Below are 20,288 nucleotides of genomic sequence, written 5' to 3' on the forward strand. Positions count from 1 at the left end.
TTTTCAGGGTGCTAGTGGGGAGTCTCAGAAAAGCCTGTGTCTAAACTTTTTAAGGAAGAAGAAGACAGGGTCATTACACGGTTAACTCAGTCACATTCCACAAAGTCTAAAGGTGCAACAAAAATTAAAGCGACAACATTTTAACAACAGTAAGACAAAACAACAAAATGTGAGAGGAGGAAGAGTTCTTTTGAACCAATCTTCACTCTCAAAAATTTCACCAGTTATGTAAATTGGGTTTGCAAAATAAGCACTACAACAAGCAGTCCACGAATTGTGCTATCACCAGAGTATTCACTTTTAGATTTTATCTAAAAAGATTTTGCTTTGCTTTCCATGTATAAGCACAATTAGCAGAGCCTAAGAGAATTTTAATTACAATATTTTAATGTAATATGTGATTTAAATTATGAGTATTTATTCACATAAATAAAAACAAAACAAACTATGATTTGGTTAAAATGTAAAACATGAAGCTTATGAATTACAAACTGGTTAGTAATAACTGAACAAATTCTGCCTTAAATTAGTAATTTTAGAATATCAAATAGTCTGGTTTACACTGTGTACACCTTCTAGATTAAATATTTATTCAATGAAATGTCTCTTTTGGCCTTACCTTTCTTGAGACAAGGAAATTTAAACAATTTAACCAGTCCAAAATCATCTCCAGACACCAGCACTGAGCTGTTGTAATTTGCATCCACCGAATTGATGTCAGTGACATCGGTGTATTTAGGCCAAATTCCACTCACTTCGGGGCCTTTCACACATGTCCAGGAGGCCCAGGGAATCCCTTTGATTTCTTCTTTACTTGTTAAAGGCTTCCCAGCTGAAAATAATCAATACATGGCAACATAATGTTACATTTATTTATTTATTTATTTTTAAAATTTTTTAACGTCTATTTATTTCTGAGACAGAGAGAGACAGAGCATGAACGGGGGAGGGTCAGAGAGAAGGAGACACAGAATCCGAAACAGGCTCCAGGCTCCGAGCTGTCAGCACAGAGCCCGACGCGGGGCTCGAACTCAGGGACCGCGAGATCATGACCTGGGCTGAAGTCAGCCGCTTAACCGACTGAGCCACCCAGGCGCCCCCATAATGTTACATTTAAATAAAAAGTACATTCTAATTTGTTTTATTCCTTTTCCATATAGAGGTCTATATGGAGGGTTTAAAAAAAAAACTTCCATAAATCAAGGAAACTGTAGATTCTAATCTCTTTACCAAATTTATGATTTTTTTCTTCTTCCAGCAGGGTTTAAAGAAAGTGTATGATCAAAACTCAGATACAGAGACAAGAAAGAAAATGATCACTGTACTCAATGTAACATCTGAAACTACTATACAGCTCGTATGCTTTGATTATTGAAAGTCATATTGACTTTTGGGGCACCTGGGTGGCACAGTCGGTTAGGCGTCCGACTTCAGCCAGGTCACAATCTCGCGGTCCGTGAGTTCGAGCCCCGCGTCGGGCTCTGGGCTGATGGCTCAGAGCCTGGAGCCTGTTTCCGATTCTGTGTCTCCCTCTCTCTCTGCCCCTCCCCCGTTCATGCTCTGTCTCTCTCTGTCCCAAAAATAAATAAACGTTGAAAAAAAAATTAAAAAAAAAAGAAAGTCATATTGACTTTTATGCAATCGTATGTTATCACATTTAGTCACCAACATTTTGCCTGATTTCTAAGAAGTTTATTCTGGACTTCTACCTTTCATAATTCAAGGAACCATAGAAGTGATTTTTTAAAATTTAGGCTCAAAAAATTAGTATGAAAAGTTAATGGATTTTAAATTTAAAAGCATTAGACAATGAAAACTGTAAGTGGTTGGGGAAAATAGCCTTGACAGTGTGCTCGATATGTTCTCAAATGTGTGGCAACTCCCGGCTTGTACCAAAAGCAAGTGAGGGATGTCCCCAGAGGGCATGCAAAGGCAGAACCACACTGATACAGAAATGCTTGGGAAAATGTCCAGCCATACACAGTTTTAAAATTTAAAATCAAGACAATTTAGTGTACCACCTCAGAATTTCTTCTTCAAAAATAAATATTTTCAAATAAAGAATCATCTGTGAGAGTAGGTGCTCTTATGCGTTACTGGTGCACTGCCAAACTGGCATGCAGAAATTCTGGACTAGAACAGCATGACATAAAAATTCATTAAGATGACCATAAAATGAGAGAGTTGACAGAACATAGTCCTTGACCCAGCATTCCCCCTTTGGAGAATATTGTCCAAGGAAGTGACTCAGAAGAGAAAATCCCACCTGTACCAAGATATTTCGAGATGCACGGTCTGTACCAGCAAAGAAACAGGAAATAAGCCTAAATGCTCACTGACGGGAGAATGAGATAGCAAATTGTGATATTATCACTAAGAGGATTTTACTTTGTTACTGCAGGTGAGAAATGTGTATTCCTTAATTTTTCACATACAGAAAATATATATGAAATAATTTCAAGCAAAGAAAGTAGACACACAGAAATATGTTCCTAGTAATGGTGTGCTAATGATTTGACAGGGCAGAGAACTCTAAAAAGCTGAAGTTACATTAGATGGTATATATTATTTTACATATAAATTAATTATTCAATAAAAATTTTAAGATGAAATATAATTACTTGAGGACAAGATTCATGTTAAATATTATACTTTTCCACTTACATTAAAAAATCATTAGTCACAGATTACAATACAGAAACTTGTCTTTTATTTCTACCATTTTAGTATTGCAAACTAAATGTTACTGAATGTTATCAAAGTCTGATGAATCTCTTCTAAAAGAGACAGCGAAGGTCACAAATAGAAATTGTGTTTTTTAAATCCTAATTAGCATATTTCACCAAATAATACCTTAAGGGCTTCCAATTATGAAGAACACAGATTTTGGAATAAAATCATCATAGTAAATAAGGACTGTGATCCTCAAATATTTAGCGTTTGTTTTAGTATTTTTCTAGGCTATTTTTCCTTTCACTTATCTTTAGGCATTCTTTTAATTTCTAAGTATATATCTTTTGCCCATTATAACCATTTCAAGTATTTACGTCCAGTCTGCGCCTCATGTTTTCATGATCTCTTTCACTGTGCAGTATTTTTTAAAATTTTAACGTGTTCCAATTTAGTTATCTTTTCTTTGGGAGTGTGAGATTTGGGGGCTCGTGTTTCTGAAAACATTCCTTGCCCTGAGGTCATGATGACATTCTCATACATTTGCTGACTCTGGTTCGAAGTTTTGATTTTCACCACCATCCAGGGCCTGAGTGACTCACATGGCATCTTGTAGAACAGGCGTTCTCCCGCGCCGTCATTGGTCTGCAAGTATTTGCTATCCAAAGACCAGTCAATGTGTGTGATGAAACTAAGTGACTTGCTGCATTCTCCAATTTTCTTATACCGCTGGGCAACGGCATACACGTCCACTGGGCCATCATTGGATCCCACCGCGAGGTAAGAGCCATCTGGAGAAAATTTCATTTCATGAATGACTTCTTTTCGATCTTTGATATGAACCACTTCTGTCATATCTCTATAAGAATAAAAACCAGCAATAAAAAGTGATAAGCAGCAAATCTAGAAATAGGAACCCCAAGCCATGTTTTAAAATTTGTATGTCAGAAAAAAATGTTTCAAAAGAGAGAGAACACGTGTAAGAATTAAAGGAATAACTTTTGGGGAAAAATATAAAACTATTTACTTAGTTTCTGGCCAATTTAGGCAAAATTAACCAACATTTTAAATACTATCTGGGCTTCCAAAGTAAAAACAAAACAAAACAAAATTTAATGAAATGCATATTTGCTTTCATGTTTAATTGTTATTTTCCCCTAAAACCTTGTGCTTCAAAAATTTGGGGTTTGTAAAATTGTTTTCAAAACATGCCCTGGAGAAAGGTAAACGTCCACCAAGGGTAGCATAAACATCAACCATCTTTTTTATACTTTAAGATCAAGTAACCAGCGGCTGTGAAGCTTGCTTACTGTTGCAAAAAAGAGCAAGTCCAAAAAGCATGAGAGGAAAATTTCTTTTTAAATATTAAATTCTTATGTCATTATTTAATTGTTACCAGGAAAGTCAACAATGCATACGTCATGTCACTGGAATATTTTGTATCCTTTCCGATCAGGTTCTGGTAAGAAATGCTGCCTGCATTTGAAAGCTGCCACCATGAGACAGAATTGTGGCTAGCAGTCTCCTAGGCCAGCACCGAAGACTTCACCCACTGCCAACACAATCAGTGCATACATGATGGCAAATATGTGCTTCTATGTGGTAATTCCTCTCACCAGCTATCACTTATTAATAGCAATATATTATATAATATAATGTTTACTCTAATATCATCAAATAGGTTTTTTGGATTTTTGTTTGTTTTGGCTTGGGAAATCCATCAAAAAGAAAAGAAAATCTGGTAACTGGCCATCTTTCCATACCATCACTAAGCAGAGAAAGAAAACGTTGCCCATCAACCCAGCATTAAGTTATGTGTGGTTGGTAAGGAGAATTTAGTGTAATAAACTGTGCCAAGATCATTTTTCAAACCTATATAGAATTTTCTATGTGCAAAACATGCAGTATCTAATTTACAGCTGCATTTTCTTTCTGTAATCACAAATTGTAGAAGCCTTAAAAAACAACCAGTGTTATTTAGAGAAATTACAAGTGTGGGTCATAATTTTTGTCCAGTAAATATAGCGTGTTAATAAATATGAAATATTCCATTTTATTTTTCATTATAGGTGGAAGAAATTTTGACTCAAGCTCACCTCTAAAAATCTGGCACTGCTAGAGACTGCTTTCTCATTTCTTTCTCTTTTCTTGGCTTCCTATAAGCCCAAACCCCCTTGGGACCAGATGAGCTTAGGAGTTCATTATTCAGTGGATTTTAGAAAGGTTCATATACAATATATTATGTAATACCCTCCACAGGAGCTAGGGCAACACCCCATATTAAAAACATTAATATTTTTGTAGTGAATCACATTATAGAGAATTATTCCTACTAGGAGATTAATAGGCAATAAACAGTCTCAGATCAGTTCATTGGGTCAAGACGTGCTGTCAAGTTGCCAAAGAACGGTGGATTTTCAGAGTGTTTGGATTTGGGAATTACAGATCTGGTGACTGAATCTAGAATGTTCCTACTTGAAAGAATAAATGCATTTTTCCTAAAGTCCAGGCATACATTGTGACCAGGAGAACTAGTTTAACACAAGAGCATTTCTGATATCATTTTCCCTAGCAGCACGTGCCTGACTCGGAGAACAATGAAAGAGCCGTCCTTCATGCCCAGGGCCAGCTGAGATCCATCCGGGCTGAAGGCCACACTGCGAACTGCTTCCTCCATGTTACAGCGGGCGATCAAGGCATGGTCAGCCAGGCTCCATAGCCTAAGTACAAGGACAAAGTAAAAACAAAACCAGTTTCTCAGCCATCAGCCAGCCCTAGGCTGGAAGGCTGTTCACCACTCTGATGATGATGACAACACAGGACGCACTAATTTCATACTAGTGTCCTTCCTCACGGCATGTCTGGCAATCTAAGAAGGTGTTTAGATTATCATTGGGTCATTTGCACCATTTGAAATCCCCAGCAAGAACTCTAAGACCAGAAAACCATTTCCAAAGATTTTGAGATTAATCAAATAAAGACATTTTAAACACTACTTCACACAACATCTTGCTATTCTCTTTGGAAATTAAACATTGTTCTTTATTTATACCAAGAATTGTTAATAACATTTAGAGAAAAAGAAGTACTACTAGGTGTTATTGTTAGTTTGTTTAAAATAATATGAGTGTCCTTCTAATAACTGTGTTATTTAAGTGCAGATAAATGGAAACACACATTACATTTATTGGCCTCCCTGGCAAGAAAGAGTATCTGTCTACAGTCACCTGCTGTCATGCTTCACAAGGCCTCTGGGTGTCCCACTGCAGATAGATCCACTCGCCCTGGTTGAGGCAGATACTTTAAGTGCCCCCGGCTGATGGGCACAGCTACTGCTGGAGAAATGGAGGTCAAGGGGCACGTGCCCCTAACACAGTTTGCAGCAGCTCCTGGAACACCTAATCCAGGCACCTCAGACTGAGTGAACGTGGACTAGGTATTTGAAGATGCAAATAAGCATTTAAATGTCAGTTGTGATTGGGTAACTGACCTCTATCTGTTAGTACTCTTAAGACAGGCTTCTCTTAACATACAAACATTAGTATCTGCCAGAGGGGACAGAGAATCTCGAGTTCCGCCATAGGGAAGCAAGAATAAGTCACATGTGGTGCAGTTTCTCTAAATGCATTCTGCCATCAGGACGGACGGGGGCATGCTCCTTAAAATGGAGAGTTGCACAGTGAAGAGCTTACTGATCCCTTAGGCAGCTTGCACTGTTCAGCCTAAAGCTCATGGTAGTCTTTCAATACCTCGTCCATTATTCATAATCTCATGCTGCTTTTAGCCTTGTACTATTTTAAGCAATGTAAGCTTTGCTTTACTAGCATGCAGAAACCATCACTCCCCAGTAGACTGTACCATCCTATAAAGTCACTAAGCTGATCTTGCTCAAGAAATTAGGAGTCAGACCCTTCTTAAATTTCAATACTCTGTGTAAAATAACATTTGTCATTTGAGCCAAATTAATGGTTAAGAGGAATAAGACAAATTCTGACAGCCAGGGCTCCTTGGAGATGTTTGCAATTTTGAGACTCAACTAATTTGTCAAAATACAAAAGCCAAAGACTTTCTTGAAATCATTTCTACCTGGATAAATATAAATCGAGTATCTCAGGTGTTTGAGTAAGTTGGTGGTAACATTTTGCCTGTTCGGGGAAAGCTCAGAGTAAAGGAAGGAAAAGGAAGAGAGGAGAAAGTTGGGTAAAGAGAAACTTAAGCCAAATAAACATTGATGCCACATGGAGACACACTGTTTCACTGATCTTTAGATTGATGGGGCTTCAGGGCCTGGTAAAGATCACAAAATGGATTTACTTTTAAAATTATACCTCAGTAATGAGCACACCGTGTCTTGATCAGATTCACAGACATACAGAGTAAGAGCAAGGGAGAAGCAGGAACCTGCTTCTAGTCTACAAAATTCTAATTTAGCTACTAGAGCCCAGAAGCAGTAATCAATCAACAAACTGATGGACCAGCCTCTCCCTCCCACCGGCATACACTCTTTCTGGCCTGCTTGTCATTGGGCACATTTAAAGGTCAGCAGTAAATACAAAAATATTGAAGTCAGTGTAACAAACTTCATCACACACTTCTAAACCCTGTGTTCAGTCCTTCAACAGTCACAAGGACATCAGAGGTGTCCTGGTATTGCTCATTTTATGCAATGCTGTGCTCTCAAAGAATAACAAATGATCCACAGCAAGAATCCTTGAGGCCCTAATAAAATTGCCTATTTTCTCAGGAACCAGCACTTTCCTTTGATTTGAGGACAATGTCCAAAATTCCATTCGAGAATTTGCAAAGAAAGAACTGTTTACTCACATACTGAAGGCAACTCTGAAAATCAGAACTTAAGTTCTTTTGAAGACGAGTTCATGAATTCACCAGTGGAGATGAAGGTAGGAGAAAACGGAAATGCCGTGTGCAGTCCCCTGCAGATGACCCAGCATATGAGGGGCAAATATGATCTTAGCACAGATGAATGCGCTGAGCTCTTATCTTTGATTGAAAGAGAACTGGGAGCCTATCTAACCAGGAGCAGTGTATTTTCACTCACTCAGAGCACTTTCACAACTTAAGATACAGCCAGAGAAAGGCGGCAACAACAAAATGCTAAGAAGCCAAGTGTGGTTGGACTCAGTGTCTCAACGTTCTGTTTGGAACACGTGTGGTTCTACACTGTGGTTTATCCGTCTCTTGCGTAACAAGCAAATTTGGGCACAGTGACTCTGTTGTCCCAAGGCAGTCAGTACCTGACGACCGCCAATGCCAAGGCCTCACCTGACAGAGCGATCGTCACTTCCCGTCACAGCCAGGGGCTTCTTGGGGTGCAGGGCCAGAGCCCAGAGCTCCCCCTCACAGTGGCCTTGCAGGATCAGCATTGGCTTGTCTCGTTCGCGCACAATCACTTCAAATATCTCACTGTCCTGGGTCCCTGCTAGGAGGCGGTCTGCTTTCCAGCACACGCTCCGGATGGAGAGGCCTGAGGGAAACAAGCAATTAAATAAAATGAAAGCGTGTATTCACACCATTGACGAAGAAAGGAAAACACCTACATGTCCTTTCACCAGGATAGCATCTGATGTAACACATCTTAAAAACTCCTGAAGGAGAAACACCAACACCACACACCATCCTGTATTATTTACCATTTCCTTACCCCTCACCATCTGGATTTTACACATGAGTAGTCACTCTTTCCCGTCTAACTTAGGATAACCATGTGTTTTAATATCAGGATGCATGTGAAATACTACATCTTAAAGTGAGTATTAGAAGAAATAGGTCTTTATGAAAACCTATCCCTTTTTGAAATAATGTACTTCTGATTTACTACGGAAAAGTTAACAGTCACTTCAGTCTTTAGGATGCTAACACTGTATTAAAAGTTAAAAACAAAAAAAATTTTAATGTTTAGTTTTAGTTTTGAGAGAGAGAGTGAGAGAAAGAGAGAGAGCGCGCGCGCACGCAAACGAGCATGCACCAGTGGGGGAGGGGCAGAGAGAGAGGGAGACAAAGAAGCAGGCCCCAGGCTCTGAGCTGTCCGCACAGAGCCCCATACGGGGCTCAAACTCATGAGCTGCGAGATCATAACATGAGCCAAAGTCGGACAGCTTCACCGACTGAGCCACCCAGGCGCCCCTAACGCTATGTTAAAATTCTATGTGGGTAATACTCCAGAATGGCTAATTGTCATATCGGGTAAGTTTACTATGATCAGAACCTAGACTCATTTTGCTGGATAAACAGATGTACCATGTCCCAGAAATATGCAAATGAAACTGATTTCAGTCTCAAAATACCATCAAACATTTGTCAGTGAAGATGTTATTCTTCCCCCACTTAACATTTTATACAATGCTCCCTAAAGGCACAGTACTTCTTTGAAACACAATCTTCCACCTCAGGAGTACTTCATACTCTCCAGGCAGGTCTTTATTTGTCTGTCTGATTTGTGATCTCTTGAACTTCTTGTCAGTTTTGTTGCTTACCAGGTACATTATTTATTCACTTCGTGAGTTTTCTCAGGTCTGAATTAGAAATACAGATAGAATCCCACTTTCATAAGTACTGTAAATAAGGCAGGGATGTGGTAAGCTTTGAGATCTGAGTCGTCTCCCTAGTGGGCTTCCTGTCTTCGGCGTAGAAAGTACCAGAAGTCAGAGCACAGGTCTTTAGTCCTGCTCTACACTTGATTGGCCAGACACACCAGGAGGGTCCCTTTCTCTCTGGAGACCAGTTTTCTCTGCATTAAATGCAGACTATAATTAAGGAGACCATGTAATTTATCACCCAAATTGTGACTACTTTGAAAGTCAAATTAAATTTACATACTTCAAAATGTTTATTTTTTTCCCCAAGAAAGCAGCTTTACCATGTTAAAATAAAAAGTTCTATCAAAATATTTTCAAAGATAAAATCATAGTGACACTGCATTACAAAATGAAAAGTCCAGAACAGAGGAACGAATAGGCAGGGCACAGAGGATTTCCAAGGCCCTGAAACTCTTCACTATCATGGTAGATACATGTTACTATGCATGTAATATGCACAGAATATACAACACTGAATGTGAACTCTAATGCCAACTACGGGCTTTGAGTGATGATACATCAATGTAGCTTCTCCCATGGTAACAAAGGTACCACTCCGGTGGGGGGTGTGGATAGTCAGGGAGGCAGGGCATATATGGTGGCAGGGGGGATAGGAGAAATCTCTATACCTTCCATTTAATTTTGCTGTGAACCTGAAGCTGCTCTAAAAAAATTAAGTCCATAAAAAAAAATCCAGGACAAATGCTAAGGCAAATGGGATGCTGGGACAAAAGAAGGGTTAACTGGGGGTATATGGGCACACTTTGTAATCCTCACTTTAATCAACTCACAGTGGCCTTAAAAGGATCCGATGAGATGATGCATTTATTTACAAAAAAAAGTATTTTTTTTTTTTTTTTTTTGATGCACAAGCCTATTTTTACACTCAGTAACTCTCTTTACCCCTTGCTCTGAATGCAGTTACATGTCTTGAAATGGAAGGAGAAAGCACACTGGCAGATTTATTATTCCTGCTTTTAGTAAGTAGAGATACCTTGGCAACGGTTAGTTCAGGGTCATTCAAAACCTTTCTAGCAAACATCGTGACAGGCTTTCAAGGTTGGGACGGACAGGGACGTGGTGAAAGCAGCCATAGGAAGACTGCAGAATGACAGGGCAGGCAGCTTAGCGGCAGGCAACTCTGCCTTATAGCAACAATCTCTTTGCCCTGTCCCTTTCTTGTCCTTATCTCTTTCTCACGCTTTTCTAGAGGTTTAGTTACCACTCTCTAATTAACACAGTCCAGTTTCTTCCAGGAGGGGAGTCAATTTGTCTCCCTGCTGTCCTCCCAGCAGATCCTCCCTTAGGACCACCTATGATTTTATTCCAGAAGAGGTACAACACCTTGTTCTTCAGAAAACAGGAAGTAAAGAGGGATGTTAATTCCACTGCAGTATCAGTAAAATCTCAAATAATTTACTTTTTATTATATTTATTGTCCGTTTCATCTCACTAATGTCTGTGAATACAGGAGTTTTCTCAGTTTTATACACTGTTGTATCCTCAGTACCTACCACAGTGTTTGACATGTAGTACATGCTCAATGAAAATGGCTGAATAAAATAAAACATTAGAATCACAAACATTTCTTGTGTCCTTGGAGATAACCAAGAAATAAAAGAATATCCTCATCCTCAATGAAACCATTTAAAGGAGGGATATATTGACTCACTCATTCAAACAATTTTTATTAAGTGCCTACCATGTGCCCAAGACCAGAGCTTGAACAGTGAACAAGCCAGCCCATGCCCTATTGGAAATTACATTCTAAAGAGGAGCAAGACATTTGTAAGCAGACATTTATACACCAAAAATCAATTAAAATGATATATACAAGGTTCTGATTCAAGATGGAATGTAAGAGGATCCTGAATTCACCTCCTCCCATGGTCACACCTAATCGACAGCTACATATGGGACAATTCCCTCTGAAAGAAATCCAAAAGTACTTGAACAATTCCTATGTATCAGGCAAACAACAAAACACACACACACACACACACACACACACACACACACACACACACACACAAACCCTCACATCTAAATGAGTAGGGTAGGCTCAGACATAATCTCAATATAAATCTCACCCTTGGGCCAGTAACCCACGATTGGGAAGCTCACAACTATGAGCTTCTTTCTGAGAAGTGGAGGGTTTGAACACCACATCCGGCACTCCACTACCTAAGACCTGCACCTGAGAGATGAACCCCCCCAAATACCTAGTTTTGAAAGCCAATAGGGCTTGTATCCACAAGATCCACAAGGTTATAGCAAACTGAAAAACAGTGGGTTCACTGTGCCTATATTCCAGGGTCTGGTGCAGGGGTACCTGAAATACCCAGTCTTTCTGTGAAACAGGCCTATTTGCTTAAAGTTTCAGTCTGAAGGGCAGGCATCTAACCTAACACACATCTAGAGGCCTACTGAAATACTCCGCAAAGACTGAAGAGGCTGGAGGGTGCCACATAGACACTTCCCTCTGCCTTCCAGCTTGCTGTTATCTCCATGAAAGATACAAGGGGCACCATGGTTTTTGTGGCTACTGCCCAAGGGTCACCCCTTGAACTTTCTGCCAGCAGTGCCTACATTCATTGATCCTACAGGACTGTAACAAATGGAAAAACAGTTTTATTTTTTATCCTTCACTCAGATTTAATAATTATCAAAATTTCCCACATAAGCCTCTATTTCTTTTTTCTTTTAAAAGCAAATTTCAGTAATCATATAATTTTGTACCTCCCATACTTTAGTTGGCATCTCTAATAATATGGACCTTTGATATAGCCATAGTACCATAACCATACTTGACAAAATTTGGTATCGTCCAGTTCACAATAAAATTTCCCTTATTATCTATAAAATATATTTTACTTTTATTTATTTTTCCTTTTCAAACTTTTATGTAAATCCTAGTTAGTTAACATACAGTGCAATATTAGGTTCAGGAGAATTCAGTGATTCATCACTTACATACAACACCCCGAGGCAAATGGAGAAATCTGAGAAGCCATTCTTAATCAACTACCCCCTAAGGCAGCAGAGACAAAGAAGACTGAGGTACCATCTTTCTGTAGAAAAGGCCAATTACTTTATCTTCAAAGCTGTGGCCTGAAGGGCCAACTTCTAAATAAATACACATCTAGAGGTTGAATGCAATCCTCTCCAGAGATCAGGGAGGCCGGTGGGTACCATCTTTACACTGTCCCTCTGTCCTACCAGGTCATCAGTGTCTCCAAGAAAGGAGCTTATGCACAGGTCTGGGACCCCAGCTTTTGGACCTTGCCCTCAAAGGATACATCTCTTGATAACCTGGTTCTGAAAGCCACCAGAGCTTGTGTTCACAGATGCAATGGCAGGGTAAGCAAAGAAACAAAAAATTCTTAACTAGCTATCACCCCAGGGCTCAGTGCAGAGAGAACAAACAAAAATGCCCATCTCTGGCTCTTTCTCTGAAATAGCTACATGTATTTACTTAAAAAAAATTTTTTTTAACATTTATTTATTTTTGAGACAGAGAGAGACAGAGCATGAACGGGGGAGGGGCAGAGAGAGAGGGAGACACAGAATCGGAAGCAGGCTCCAGGCTCTGAGCCATCAGCCCAGAGCCCGACGCGGGGCTCGAACTCACGGACTGCGAGATCGTGACCTGAGCCGAAGTCAGACGCTCAACCGACTGAGCCACCCAGGCACCCCTACATGTATTTACTTTAAAAGCTGCTGTCTGAGGTCTGGCTCCCAGTCAGATTGAAAATAGGTGCTAAGATCCTACCTTTTGGGACACTGACAGGTCTTAGCTTACCTTCAACTACCAGAAGTGACAAAGAACGAAGTAGGCTGTTTATACCATCATAAAGGTTTGAAAGACAATCAAGAGCTAGGGCAGCATTACACAGTAAGATTCAGGGGCTCCTGGGTGGCTCAGTCAGCTAATCATCCAATTTCAGCTCAGGTCAAGATCTTGCAGATAGTGATTTCGAGTCCCATGTCCAGCTCTGTCCAGTTCAGAGCCTGGAGCCTGCTTAAGATTCTGTGTCTCCCTCTCCTTCTTCCCCTCTCCCACTCATGCTCTGTCTCTAATAAACATTAAAAAGAAAAAACTTAAAAAAAAAACCAATAAGATTCATCTACATGAGGCCATCTCTTTAAGACTGGGGAGGTGGCTGTTTTATCTAAAGCTGAGAAACCAAGAATGAGAGTCAAGGAAAAAATGAACAAACAGAAGTATATGCTCAAGAGAACAACGTAAAAATCTCAGAAAAAAACCACAATGAATTGGTAATAAGTCATCTACCTGATAAAGAGTTCAAAAATAACAGCCATTCAGATGCTTACTAAACTCAGGAGAACAAAGCATGAACAAAGTGAGAATTTCAATGAAGAAATTAAAACTATAAGAAAGCACGAAAGAGAAATCACAGAGATGAAGAATATAATAACTGAATAATACACTAGAGGGGTTCAACAGCAGACTAGATGAGGAAGGAAAAACATCAGTAAACTCAAACACAGGGCAGTGGAACTCACCCAGTGAGAGCAACAGAAAGAAAAAAGGATGAAAAAGAGTGAAGACAGCTTAAGGGACTTATGCAACAATATCAAGTAGACTAACATTGGCATTATAAGGGTCCTAGGGGAGAAGAGAGAGAATGGGGCAGAAAACTCATTTGCAGAAATAATGGCTGAAAATTTCCCTACCATGGGGAAGGAAACAGACATCCGGATCCAGGACACACAGAGAATTCCACATAAGGTAACCCAAAGAAACCTATACTATGACTCATTATAATTAAAGTGTCAAAAGTTAAAGACAAGGAATCTGATAGGCAGCAAGAGAAAAACAATTTAAGACTTAAAGCAGATTTTCAGCAGAAACCTTGCAGTCCAGAGGGAGTGGCACAATATATTTAACTTGCTGAAGAAAAAAACTGCCAACTAAAAATATACTACCTGTAATAGTTGTCCTTCAGAATTGAAAGAGAGAGAAAGACTTCACCACACAATTAAAAGTTCAAATACTTCATCGCCACTGGAACAGCCTGACAAGAAATGTTCTAGGGACTTCTTCAAGTTGAGATAAAAGGGCACTGATCAATAATAGGAAAACATAAGAAAGTTTAAATCCCATCTGTAAAGGCAAATATAGAGTACAATTCAGAATAATTTAATGTTGTACAGGTGGTGGGTTAATTACATATAAAGATAGTATGAAAGTTAAAAGACAAAAGTAATAAAAACTATAACTATAATAATTTGTTAATGGACAAAAGAAAAAAGATATTAAGTTGTAACATCAAAAACAAAATAGGGGGGCAGGGAGGAGTAAAAATATTAAGCTTTATTAGGCATTCAAACTATTATCAACTTAAAATATTCTGTTATAAGTTGTTTTGTAAAAGCCTCATGGCAATCACAAAGCAAAACTGTAATAGATACAGTAGAGACAAAGAAATCTAAGCATACCACTACTGAAAATCATCAAATCACAAAAGGAACAAAGCAAGAGAAGAACAAAGGAATTACAAAATAGTCGTAAAACAATGAACAAAATGACAGTAATACTGATCAATAATTACTTTAAATGTAAATGGAAAAAATTCTCCAATCCAAAGACACAGGGTGGCTGATGGATAAAAAAAAACTGAAGACCTATCTATGCACTGCCTACAACAGACTTATTTCAGATTTAAGGACACACAAAGACTAAAAGGGATAGAAAAAGATATTCCATGGAAACAGAAACCAAAAGAAATCTGGGATACCTATACAAGATAGGCTTGAAGACAATGACTGCAGTAAGAGACAAAGAAGGTCATTATATAATGATAAAGGTGTCAATCCAGCAAGAAGACATATTTGTAAATGTTTATGCACACATCACAGGAAAACCTAAATATATAAAGCAAACATTAACAGACCTAAATGGATAAATATGTACAGCAATACAATACAGTAGCAGACTTTAATACCCTACTTTCCTCAAAGGATAGATGATCTAGACATTAAATCATAAAGAAACAATGGCCTTAAATGACACATTAGACAGATGGACTTAAAAGACATTTAAAAAACATTCCACCCAAAAGCAACAGAAGGTGAGTTCTTCTCAAGTGCATATGGAATATTCTCCAGGATAGATCACACATTAGGCCACAATTCTTAACAAATTTAAGAAGACTGAAATCATACTAAACATCTTTTCTGATCACAAAGGTATGAAATTAGGTGTCAATGACAAGAACAAAATTAGAAAATTCACATATATGTGATGGTGAAACAACATGCTACTAAACAATCAATGGGTCAAACAAGAAATCAAAAGAAATTTTTAAAAATGAAAATAGAAATACAACATACCAAAACCTTTAAGATGCAGCGAGGGCAGTTCTAAGAGCGAAGTTCACTGAGATAAAAACCTACATTAAATAACAGAAAAGATCTTAAATTAGCAACCTAACTTTATACTTCAAGGAACTAGAAAAATAAGAACAGATGAAGCTCAAAGTAAGGAGAAGGAAGAAAATAAAGAGCAGTGCAGAAATAAATTAAGTAAGAGACTAAAAGACAACAGAAAATATCAACAAAATATCAACAATAACAACAAAACTAAGAGTTGGGTGTTTTTTTGTTGTGTTGGTTGGTTTTTTTGTTAAGAGAAAAGCAAAATAGATAAACCTTAAGCTAAACTCACCAAGAAACAAGAGAGGACTTAAATAAAATCAGAAGTGAAAGAGGAGACCTTGTAACTGATACCACAGAAATACAAAGGTATAAAGAGATATATACATACAAACTGGACAAACTAAAAGAAATGGAAAAATCCCTAGAAACATACAATCTACCAAGACTGAATTATGAAGAAGTAGAAAATATGAGCAGACCAATACTGAGTAAGGAAATTGAATCAGTAATCAAAAACCTCCAGCAAAGGAAAACCCAGTATCAAATGGCCTCACTGGCAAATTCTACTACACATTTAAAGAATTATTATCAATCCTTCTGAAATGCTTCCAAAAAATATAAGAGGAGGAAACCCTTCCAAACTGATTGTATGAGGCCTCAATAAACTCGATATAAAAACCAGGCAAAGATTTCACAAAAAAATTTAAAGGCCTGAGTGTAAGCTATATTACAAAGCTGTAATCATCAAGACAGTATGGTACTGGCACAAGAACAGACACTCAGATCAATGCAACAGAATAGAGAAACCAGAAATGGACCCAGAAACATATGGCCAACTAATCTTTGACAAATACTTAATAGAATAAAGACAGTCTCTTCAGCAAGTGGTGCTGGGAAAACCGGACAGCGATATGCAGAAAAATGAACCTGGACCACTTTCCTACCACCATACACAAAAATAAACTCAAAATGGATGAAAGACCTAAATGTAAGACAGGAATCCATCAAAATCTTTGAGGAGAGAGCAGGCAAAAACCTCCTTGACGTTGGCCACAGCAACTTTTTACTCATCACGTCCCCAGAGGCAAGGGAAACAAGAGCAAAAATAGACTATTGGGACTTTGTCAAAATAAAAAGCTTCTGCACAGCAAAGGAAACAATCAGCAAAACTAAAAGGCAACCAATGGAGTGGGAGAAGATATTTGCAAATGACATATCAGATAAAGGGTTAGTATGCAAAATCTATAAAGAACTTATCAAATCCAACACCCAAAAAACAAATAATCCAGTGAAGAAATGGGCAAAAAACATGAATAGACACTTCTCCAAAGAAGACATCCAGATGGCCAACCAACACATGAAAAAATGCTCCACATCACTCATCATTAGGGAAATACAAATCAAAACCACAAGGAGATACCATCTCACACCTGTCAGAATGGCTAACATTAACAACTCAGGCAACAAGAGATGTTGGCGAAGATGCAGAGAAAGAGGATCTCTTTTGCACTGCTGATGGGAATGCCAACTGGTGCAGCCACTCTGGAAAACTGTGGAGGTTCCTCAAAAAATTAAAAATAGAACTACCCTACGACCCAGCAATTGCACTAATAGGTATTTATCCAAGGGATAGAGGTATGCTGTTCTGAAGGGGCACATGCACCCCAATGTTTATAGCAGCACTCTCAACAATAGTCAAAGTATGGAAAATGCCCAAATGTCCCTCGATGGATGAATGGATAAAGAAGATGTGGTATAAATATACAACGGGATATTACTAAGCAATCAAAAAGAATGAAATCTTGCCATTTGCAACTATGTGGATGGAACTAGAGGGTATTATGCTAAGCGAAATTAGAGAAAGACAAATATCATATGACTTCACTGATATGAGAACTTTAAGATACAAAACAGATGAACATAAGGGAAGGGAAGCAAAAATAATATAAAAACAGGGAGGGAGACAAAACATGAGACTCTTAAATATGGAGAATAGAGGGTTACTGGAGGGGTTGTGGGAATGGGGACGGGCTAAATGGGTAAGGGGCATTAAGGAATCTACTCCTGAAATCATTGTTGCACTATACGCTAACTAACTTGGATGTAAATTTTAAAAATTAATTAAAATAAATAAATACAGAGAACAAACTAAGGTGGATGAGGGGGTGGGGCAGAGGGAAACTGGCTGATGGGCACTGAGGAGGGCACTTGTTGGGATGAGCACTGGGTGTTGTATGTAAGCCAATCTGACAGTAAATTATATACATTAAAAAAAATTATAGGCCACTTGCCTGATAAGCATAGATTTAAAAGTCACGAAAAAATTTTTGCAAATCAAATTCAACAATACCATAAAAGATTCTTACACCATGGTCAAGAGGGATTTATTCCAGTGATGCAAGAATGTACGACATCTACGTACCAATCAATATGGTACACCACATTAACAAAGTGAAGGATATAAGTCATATGATCATCTCAATAGATACAGAAAACGCATCTGACAAAACTCATTATTCATTTATGATAAAAACTCTCAACAAAGCACACAAAGAGGGAATGTAACTCAACATAACGAAGGCTACATACGACAAGTATACAGCTAACATTATACTCAATGGGGAAAAGCTAAAAGCTTTTTTCTAAGATGAGGAACAAGATAAGGATGCCTACTCTTGTCACTTATTCAGTGTAGTATTTGAAAGTCCTACTCAGGGCAACTTGGCAAAAAAAAGAAGTAAAAGGCACCTAAATTGTTAAGGAAGAAGTGAAACTGTCACTATTTGCAGATAACATGATTTGATATATAGAAAACACTAAAGGATCACAAAAAATTTAGAACTAATCACAAATTCAATGAAGTTGCAGGATACAAAATCAATACCCCCAATCAGCTGCATTTGTATATGCTAAAAATGACCTATCAGCAAGAGAAACTAAGTAAACAAACCCACCTATAATTGCATCAAAAAGAATAAATACCTAGGAATAAATTTAACTAAGGAGGTAAAAGACCTGTACACTAAAAACTATAAGACATTGATGAAAAAAACTGATGATGACACAAATCCATGGAAAGATATTCCATGCTTATGAACTGAAAAAAATTAAGATTGTTAAAATAAGTAGAATGCTCATACGACACAAAGCACTTTGCAGTTTCAATGCAATCCCTATCAAAATTCTAATGGCATTTTTTGTAGAATAAACAACCCTAAAATTTGTTGTATGGAACCACGAAAGACCCTGAATAGACAAAACAATCTTAAGAACAAAGCTGGAGGCAACATGCTTCCTGAAATCAAATTCTATCACAAAGTTACAGTAACCCAAACAGTATGATATTGGTATAAACAGAGACACACAGATCAGTGGAACAGAATTGAGACTCCAGATATATAGAGACTCCAGAATTGAGACCATAGATATATGGTCAATTGATTTATGACAAAGGAATCAAGGGACAGTGGGAAAGGGACAGTCTTTTCAATAGTGAGTGTTGGGAAGACTGGACAGCCACACACAGAAGAATGTAACTGGACCACTATCTTACACCGTACATAGAAGTTAACTCCTTATGGATTCAAGAATATATGAGCTGGGTGGCTCAGCTGGTTAAGCATCAGACTCTTGAATGCAGCTCAGGTTGTGATCTCATGGTGATTGTGGTATGTTGAGTATGGGGGCCTGCTTGGGACTCTCTCTCCCTCTCTCTCTCTCTCCCTTCCCTACTCACACTCACACACACACTCTCTTTCAAAACAAATAAATAAACATTTAAAAACAAAAAAGAGCATAAGAGCTGAAACCATAAAACTCCTAGAAGGAAACATAGGCTTTCTGAAGTCACTCTTGGCAATGATTTTTTTGCCTCACACCAAAAGTAAAGGCAACAAAAGCAAAAATAAACAACTGAGACTACTTCAAACTAAGAAGCTCCTGCACAGCAAACGAAAGCAAAAGCAAAAGCAAAATGAAAAGGTAACCTACTGAAGAAAGTATTGGCATATCAAATATCTGATAAGATGTGAATATCCAAAATACATAAATAACTCATGCAGCTCAAGCAAAAAAATAAAATAAAGAATCCAATTTAAAAATGGGCAGAGAATGTGAATAGACATTTCTCCAAAGAAGACCTACAGATAACCAACAGATGCATGAAAAAGTGCTGGATATCACCCATCATCAGGGAAATGCAAATCAAAACCACAATGAGATACCACTGCACAATGGCTATCATTTAAAGAGACAAGAAATAACACGTGTTGGTGAGGATGTGGAGAAAAGGGAACCCTTGTACACCGCTGGTGGAAAGGTAAACTGGCGCAGCCACTGTAGTAAGCGACATGGAGGTTTCTCAAAAATTAAAAATACAACTAACACATGATCAAGCAATTCCACAGACAGATATTTACCCAAAGGAAACAAGAACACTAATTCAAAACTCCATGTTCACTGTAGCATTATTTACAATAGGCTGCTTCCATGTTCGGGCTAAGGGTTTATCGGTGGATAAAGGAATAAAGAAAATGTGGCATACATGCATACACACACACACACACAGGAATATTATTCAGCCATAAAAAAGGAGACACCAATTGAGGGCATTATGCTAAG

At 38.2% G+C, this 20,288-nt stretch overlaps 1 protein-coding gene across 4 annotated transcripts in view; it reads right to left on the bottom strand.

Moving 5' to 3' along the window:
• EML6 (EMAP like 6) overlaps nt 1–20,288 on the bottom strand; it is a 282,419-nt gene that overhangs the window by 115,266 nt on the left and 146,865 nt on the right. For all 4 annotated transcript variants that reach the window (XR_015249223.1, XM_086701101.1, XM_025931862.2 and 1 more), the window contains exons 8-11: nt 7,954–8,155; nt 5,253–5,390; nt 3,273–3,529; nt 620–832 (exon numbers count right to left, since the gene is read on the bottom strand). Coding sequence is in view for 3 of the 4 variants with exons in the window: in XM_086701101.1 (XP_086557227.1) it covers nt 620–832; nt 3,273–3,529; nt 5,253–5,390; nt 7,954–8,155 (810 nt within the window). In the remaining variant the exon portion in view is untranslated. The remainder of the gene's footprint in view (nt 1–619; nt 833–3,272; nt 3,530–5,252; nt 5,391–7,953; nt 8,156–20,288) is intronic.

Source organism: Puma concolor, chromosome A3 (assembly GCF_028749965.1).
Source record: "Puma concolor isolate L17-30 chromosome A3, mPumCon1.1.hap2, whole genome shotgun sequence".
In the NCBI taxonomy this organism is placed as follows: domain Eukaryota; kingdom Metazoa; phylum Chordata; class Mammalia; order Carnivora; family Felidae; genus Puma; species Puma concolor.